This window comes from Crocuta crocuta, unplaced genomic scaffold (assembly GCF_008692635.1).
Source record: "Crocuta crocuta isolate KB4526 unplaced genomic scaffold, BGI_CrCroc_1.0 scaffold49, whole genome shotgun sequence".
Classification (NCBI taxonomy): domain Eukaryota; kingdom Metazoa; phylum Chordata; class Mammalia; order Carnivora; family Hyaenidae; genus Crocuta; species Crocuta crocuta.
Genome location: NW_027536462.1, coordinates 98,202 through 106,287, shown reverse-complemented (window position 1 = coordinate 106,287; position 8,086 = coordinate 98,202). Strand labels below are relative to the sequence as shown.

The 8,086-nt window shown below is 35.5% G+C and overlaps 1 protein-coding gene across 1 annotated transcript in view; it reads left to right on the top strand.

Moving 5' to 3' along the window:
* The first annotated feature begins 769 nt into the window (after positions 1 to 769).
* USP9X (ubiquitin specific peptidase 9 X-linked) overlaps positions 770 to 8,086 on the top strand; it is a 97,275-nt gene continuing 89,958 nt past the window's right edge. The window contains 4 exon segments of the mRNA XM_077748493.1: positions 770 to 1,016; positions 2,951 to 3,096; positions 5,732 to 5,811; positions 7,448 to 7,560. Of these exon segments, the coding sequence (XP_077604619.1) occupies positions 921 to 1,016; positions 2,951 to 3,096; positions 5,732 to 5,811; positions 7,448 to 7,560 (435 nt within the window). The 5' untranslated portion in view covers positions 770 to 920.

Below are 8,086 nucleotides of genomic sequence, written 5' to 3'. Positions count from 1 at the left end.
AGCTTTTTCAAAAGAAAATTTCTCCCATTTAAAGTTTCTGTTAAAAACTTGTCATAAGCTTTTTCAAAAACCATTTATAATTACCTAGTACCAGTGATAAATGTTAGTTGTGCAATCTTTCCTGAAATGGTTTTAAAAATAATACTTTGTTACCTGGTTTATGTCTTGAGTATACATATTTTTACATTGTATTTAATATTTAATAATATTTAATAATATTTAAGACATTAGCAAGTTGAAGACAGTTTTTGCCATTCCATGATTGAATCAATATGGCAAATAAATACCTTGATAATGTCTTTGGAATCCCAGGAGAAAACTGAAATCTGTCATAAGGCTATGCTTTGATTCAAGCTGATCTACAGTTACCAGTTTAAATTGAATATGGTATCAGTGAGACTTTAGCTTTTCACCTCACCCTCTCCTTGTATAGCCATCTTCTTTTGCCTAGATTCACTGCTAATACATAAAAAAAAAATTTTAAAGTTTATTTTGAGAGAGAGAGAGAGCACAAGTGGGGAAGGGGCAGAGAGACAGAGGGAGAGAGAGAATCTGAAACAGGCTCCACACTGTCAACACAGAGCCCGATGTGGGGCTCAAACCCATAAACCACGAGATCATGACCTGAGCTGAAGTCAGATGCTTAACCAACTGAGCCACCCAGGTGCCCCAATTCACTGGTAATATTAAGATGGAACAGTTCCTTAATTCATGGTTTTAAAAATGTAAAACATGTACTTTTTTTTTTTTTCCTTCTTGTAGCTTCTGCAATGGTCTCTGCAAGATGGTTTATTCTTGAATTGGAGCTTTTTAAGACTGACAAATGCTGGTACTTCATCTTCAATAAGTGGACTATAATTTCTTTTCTCAAGACAACTACATAAGCAGACAAAATTGCAAAGATCTGCCCTGTGTCGAGTATGACAGCCACGACTCGTGGCTCTCCAGTAGGAGGGAATGACAGCCAGGGCCAGGCTCCTGATGGACAGTCTCAGCCCCCCCTCCAGCAGAATCAGGTAGGACATTTAAGATACTAGTTAAAGCTACACTGTTCTGAATAATTTGTGAAGTAACCAAAAACAGTTATTTTAAGAAAAGTAAATATAGGTCTTAAGCAGTAATAAGAAAGCTCAGGTGCTGTAGCTGGTGATGCTTGAGCATGAGGCCCCTCTTTTGCTGGTGTCTTTCTTACACGGTCAGTTATCAGATGAAGTATTTAAATCCTATGTCATTTCCAGAGCAAAGCATGAAGTCATTCAGTGTAGCCTCTGTTATAGAGCATGAACTCCAGTCATGTTGTTTGTGTTCAAATTTGAGCTTTTCACCATACTAGTCTATGACTGGGTAATATAATCTCTGAGCCTCGGGGTTTTGTCTGTAAAATGGGGGTAACTACTTAATAGGATTAAGAAGATCTAGTGAGAAATACTGTTTGCAAATAGTTTAAAATAGATTTTGATATCTGATTTTATGCTGGTCTTAAAACTCACAGGGTAGGTTTTTTTTCTTCTATTCTGTGGATGAATTTGTTGAGGTTTCTGTTACTTCTTCATATCTTTTTAATGTTTTAGAGTCATAACATCTTTCATTTCTGACATTGCTAATTTGTGTTTTCTTTCCTGATACTCTTTCCTAGGGATTTATCAATTTTCTTAAACTTGCCCCAGAAGCAACTTTTGGCTTCCACTCTCTCCTCTCCCTACTTGTGTGCTTTTCCCCTCATATCTTTGTTCCTTTCATTTCCTTTGAATTTGAATTGCTATTATTTTTCTCATTTCTTGAAGTTGGAAGGTTAGTAATATATCTTAAGCTACTTTTTCTAACACATACAGTTTTATTTTGGGAAATACCCACATAAGACATACATACTAAATTTGTGATGCACAGCTCGAACGGCACTTAGAGGTGAATTTATAGCTGAGTTGTATGCACATGAACCACAGACTTGGCTGCTTACATTTGGTACGTGTTTATGTAGAATTCTGTATGGATGAGTTAGGCAAAAATATTGTTACTGTAGGGTACTTAAATTTGTCACTTGGGGATAAGTTCTTATTGTCCAGTTATTATATACAAATTAGATAATAATCTGTCATAAGTATGGTAGAAAAGAGACATACACGCACTCTCTCTCCCTTTGCCCCTCCTCTCTTCCTCTCCCTCTGCCATGTTAGAGAAGCAAGCAAGTCCAGTTTTAATTTTATTTTTCCAAATTAGTGTGTCAGCTTCATTCCTTTTCCTCTCCAGTTTCCACTTTTAGGCCATAAACTGAAGTACATGGTCGTAGATATTGGACAGAGTTGTTAAGTCTTCTTGTGTCATAAATTTGTTACCTACTATTCAGGTTTCTTTAAACATAGTCAGAGGTTGTGTGGGATGCCAAAGATGCTATTTTTAAACCAAGAACTAGTAGAGATTCAGTATGTTTGCTCTTTTTTCTGTTTGTTTTGAGTTTTACTTATTTTTAAAATTCAAATATAATTTCCATACAGTGTTATATTAGTTTCAGGTGTATGATTCTATAATTCTGTACTCAGTGCTCATCACAAGAAATATGTTTCATATTTGTCCAGTAATTCCTATTGTGACAGGGCTCATATAATGGGAAATATAAGCAGAGAAACAGTATACATCATGGTTAAGAACACAAATCTGGATTCAAATCCTAACCATAGAGTTGGACCTGTGTGTCCTTGGGCTAATTGCTTACTGTCTGAGTTTGTTTTTTCATCTATAAAATAAATAAAACAGTCTAATACTTAGGCTGTTGAGGATTAGGTGAAATTATTTTATAGTATAGTAGCACAGAGACTTCCTGAAGCATCATAAACTTACTATGAGTTTGTCTTTAAAATTTTATTCTTTTTCCTTAATCTGTGTTGGTGTTTGAATTACTAAATGTACATATGTTATAGAAACCTAAATCTGGAATATCTAATTTTTAATTAAGACTTCGTCGCCTGATTCTTCCAATGAAAATTCCCCGGCAACTCCCCCAGATGAACAAGGTCAAGGTGATGCCCCACCACAGCTTGAAGATGAGGAACCTGCATTTCCGCATACTGACCTGGCAAAGTTGGATGACATGATCAATAGGTGAGTGGATTTGTTTTGTTTTCTTAATGTGTGTAATACACAGAAGAACCAACAGTTTCTCAGCACAGCGATTAGAAGTAAGTTAGAAAAGAGAAAGAGTAGACAAAAATATCACAGTAGCTACACTGCCTCCTTAATAGCCTTAACATCTTAGTGATTACCAAGTACTTTGTAACCCATGGTTCTTAAAGGATTTGAAAAATGAAAGGGAGTAACAATGTCAATTAAGTTTTTAGAATTAATGATGACCCAAGCTGGTGTGTTGCTGAAGTAGAACCATATGTGTTATTTTCCTCTTTGTTTATAAAAAAAATTTTTTTTTTCCTTTCTGGTATGTTGGTTGTTATGATTGCTGGGTGATTTTCATTGATTTTCATTCTTTTTACGTGGTCCTGAGTTAAGCCAGGCCATAAGAACATTGAGTTCCTCAGAGCCTGCCCCTCATGAACCCTTTACTAGTCTGAGGCATGTCACCATCTGCGCTATTTGTTTCTCTTGATCTTCACCTCAGCGGCAAGTTTAGAGTATAATTTTTTATACTTGTAGTGGAAGACTCCAAGAGAATGAAAATTTAATAAGTTTGTGTGCAGGGAAAGCAAAAGATTTAAAGTAGATAAGGGAATGGGGGTACCTGGGTGGCTCAGTAGGTTAAGCATCCAACTTCAGCTGTGGTCTTGATCTCACAGTTCATGATTTTGAGCAACTCATCGCCCTCTGTGCTGACAGCTCAGAGCCTGGATCCTGCTTTGGATTCTGTGTCTCCCTTTCTCTACCCCTTCCCCCCGCCCCAAAATAAACAGACATTTAAAAAAAGAAAAAGATGAGGGAAGAGTGTGTCAGGGGAACCCTGTGTGGCTGTAGTCTTCACCGGGCTGTGGGCTCAATGAGTGAGTGCTAGGGAGGTGTGACATCCCTTCAGTCCCTTAAAAGTAAAGTTAGCAAAATACACAACACTGAACAAACATTTGCCTTATTAAATTTTTTGTCCTTTGACTTTCTAAAAAGCAGTTAACATTGTTAACATTTATAAAAGCAGGGGAAATAGACACCCCCCCCTTCCCACCTCAGTCTTGATTATATAAGTAATAGAAGTATGCATTGTTAAACATGGAAATATAGTGTTGATAAAGTTCTCTATAATATCCATCTTGTGTATACACATCCCAACAAAAAATTACTAATAATAGGAGTGCCTGGGTGGCTCAGTCAGTTGAGCATCTGACTTTAGCCCAGGTCATGATCTCAGGTTTGTAGGTTTGAGCCCCACGCCAGGCTTTGCACTAACACCCTGCTTCAGATTCTCTCTCTCTCTCTCTGCCCTTTTCTCCACATGCAATTTTTATCTCTCAAAAAGAAATAAGCATTAAAAAAAATCTTAAAANAGTCGACTCTTCAGATTATCTTTGTGTTTACTGTCATTTGTATTGATTTTTCTACAAATGTGACATTTCATACTGTATCATTTTGTAACTTGCATTCCTCACTTCGATTTATCCTGAAAAGTTTTCTATTAATTTATTTTTAACTCACTGTATTCAATAAGTATATTTGAAGGAGCACACATTAGCTGTGATTCTAGTAGTATACAATGTATACAAACTATACATTGAATTCTAATGTATAACGTACACAATGAATTACAGGAAAAAGAACCCAGACATTGTATAAAGTTACTTGTTTTGTCCCTGGCAATTCTTTCTCTATAGCAGAGACGTAGCAAAAGGTTTTATTGTTGCTTTTTGATTTTAGTCTGGTGATTGGTGATTGTTAGTAAAGGATACTTATTCAGCCTTGAGGACAAATTTGCGTATATTAGTCATGGAGCACTTTTTCTCAAAACAAGGGTTTTGGGAGCGGTGAGGAGGAAGGGGTAGGAAAAGGATGGACTCGTTTATGGTTGGGCTGCCACTGGGACCACAGAAAGCACCACCTGGATGTGTGCTGCATCCTTGTTGGAGGGAGGAGGCTACCTATGGAGGCGGAGAGGCCTGCTGGAGACCCACATCTTACTTAACCTTCAGGATAAATTGATGAATAATGATGAATTGAGGCAGAAAACCCTCATTTTGCACTTAAATTATTCTTGTGAAGAAATTGAAGACAACTAAAAGAGGTTTATCATAATTCTGATAGAGTACTTTCCTATGAACTCGAACAATAGGTATCCATTTAATTGATACTTGGTTGTTATGGTAGTTTTATATTCTGTGTTATTAAAATAATTTCCTTTTGGAGCACATGAGTGGCTCAGGTCATGATTGGCGAGTTTGTGAGTTTGAGCTCTGCGTTGGGCTCTGTACTGACAGCTCAGAGCGTAGAGCCTGCTTTGGATTCTCTATCTGGCCCTCACCTGTTCCTCTCTCAGAAATAAACATTTAAAAAATCATTTCCTCCCCGCTCCTTGCTATCTTTTGTTTGACAGGTTTTAAAAAGAAAAAATTGTTTGTAGGGACAACAGACAGAGCTTAGTTTCACAAAGCAGATATTCTGCTAGTCTTCTTTTAATCTTATAACGGTTTTTTAATATTTAATTTTTTTTTGTGGTGAGGTGAGTAATTATAATTAGTAACTCATTTATAGTGCCTCTTTTAGAGTGCAACCAATAAACATCTTTTTATATTATTAAAACCTTTAGGCCTCGATGGGTGGTTCCGGTTTTGCCGAAAGGGGAATTAGAAGTGCTTTTAGAAGCTGCTATTGATCTTAGTAAAAAAGGTAAGTTTAGATGTTCTTAAGCTTTTCATAATGTATTCTACTAGATTCACTGTCACTTCTTCCTCCAAAGACTTTGATTTCCTCTCTTATAAACACCAGAACATCTAAGTTTTCTTGCTGTAGCTTATCATACATACCTAGAATAAGGGTTCAGGTCCTTTGGTCAGCCTTCAGGAGTGTCTGTGAACTAGCTTAAGTTACACATAAAATTCAGGTATATTCATTTTTAAACAAAATATTCAGCTTGATGTACTGAGAAAATTTGATTTTTCTCTAAAAGAAAAAAAAGGCTTAAAACTTTTGGTCTAGTGTTTTTACCTTGTCATCTAGAGGTGAAAACTGTTGGAATTGATTATTTTTTCTAGTAGTTTGGTCTGTTTTAGGTACAGTTGAATTCTCTTAGCAAAGGACTACTATTGTAATATTCTTTTTAAGGCATTGGATTTTAAATTAAATGACAGCAACCTTTCAGTTTCAGAGATAGGGTAGTCATGGATGTGTTCTAACTATCAGTAGGCATTATCACAATTGAAGTTGATTATTACAGAAATTAATATGCTTATTTGTCTCTGTGGCAAGGGTAATATTTTTTTTTGTCTTCTAATAATTATCTTCCTTCATTTAAAGAAGTTCTCTTCACATCTTTTTAAACTTGAAAAATAATCTAGTAAGTTATGAAAAAACATTTCCATATTACACTTCCTTTCTACGACCCAAATTTATTTTGTGCACTTAACACATTTATTAAATGAGCAGATTTTTGAAGACTTTTGCAATAGGCATGTTCTAGGTCCTGACTGTACAGTGATAGGTAAGAACATATAACGGTATCTCATTTAATATTCCTTGACATTCCCTGGACCTAGAGCCCCCTGTCCCCCACCCCCCTCCGTGGGACCATGGTTTATTTTAGGCAAGGTTCAGATTTTCAAATATAGTACTGAGTTTAAATGTTCCCTCTTTTGTACAGTCAAAATTAAAGAACATTTGATATACAAATTGAATCACTTTTCATTGTATCATCAAGAGTTAAAGATTTTCTCTGTGTTTGGTGGGGCGTGGGACATGTGGCTCTGTTGCCTTTCCGAAATCCGATGAAATTAAGCAAAAATATAAAGAAGCATAAATGCTGGGACAGTGAAAGAGATTGAGACAAAAACAATTCATCTTATTCAATGAAACACTTATGTAGAATAATATGAAGATATTGATGTCTAATGGATCATTTACAGGAAAAGTAAGATTTTAAAAAGAGTTGTGAAACATCACTATTGTAAGTTTTAAAGTTTATTTTCAGAGAGTAAAATGCTCTGAAGCATTTAGATTCCTTCTCAGTGGCACTGGTAACCATTTTGCGTTTAAGGTCCGGTGTCATAATTTGAAATGTTTTCAATTCACCTATTACTTGATTTCATACTTGTACTTTTATACAGTTAAATAATTTTGAAATTCATTGATTATTTTTGTTTCTGAATCTGTTAACCATTTTCACACATGGGAACTTTGATAATATTTGTAGTGTATTTGTCTTTTTGACCTCTTATGAGTAGTTTATTACTTTTTATCATATAATTGGACATTGTGAGACAACCAGAAAAATACTTTGTTTACATTTATTTTTCTTCCCTTTTCTTAGGCCTTGATGTTAAAAGTGAAGCATGTCAGCGATTTTTCCGAGATGGGCTAACAATATCATTCACTAAAATCCTTACAGATGAGGCAGTGAGTGGCTGGAAGTTTGAAATTCATGTGAGTCTTGGCATGTGACTTTAAAAAATCAGATTTCCACAGTGATGCCTATGTTGTTTTCTCCTATGTATGTAAAATATATATTGGTTATATTTTTGATTCATTAATTGACTTAAAGGTCTAAAACCGAGAAACTTTAAAAATACTTCTTATAAATTACAGTTTCTAGGGGCGCCTGGGTGGCTCAGTTGGTTAAGTGTCCGACTTTAGCNTAAAAACATTAAAAAAATTAAAATTTCTAGAGAAGGAAGCAGCATGATCATTTTAGGAATGTGAGATTTAGAGACTTTTGGTTTAATAAATTGTCTTCTGGGTTCTCAAGTGCCTTGTGACCCACGTTTCATCAGTTTTGAGATGTACCATGCACTCCTTTTATGGACCACTAAGGAAGAAAAACAGTCAAGATTAGGAATCTAATATCTGGGACACAAAGGTCAATGCAGATTAATAAAGTTACCAAACAGAAAGTGATGTAAAAGAAACCTGTATGTCTCAACCGTGGCATCTTAGAGGAGGTAAAAATCAC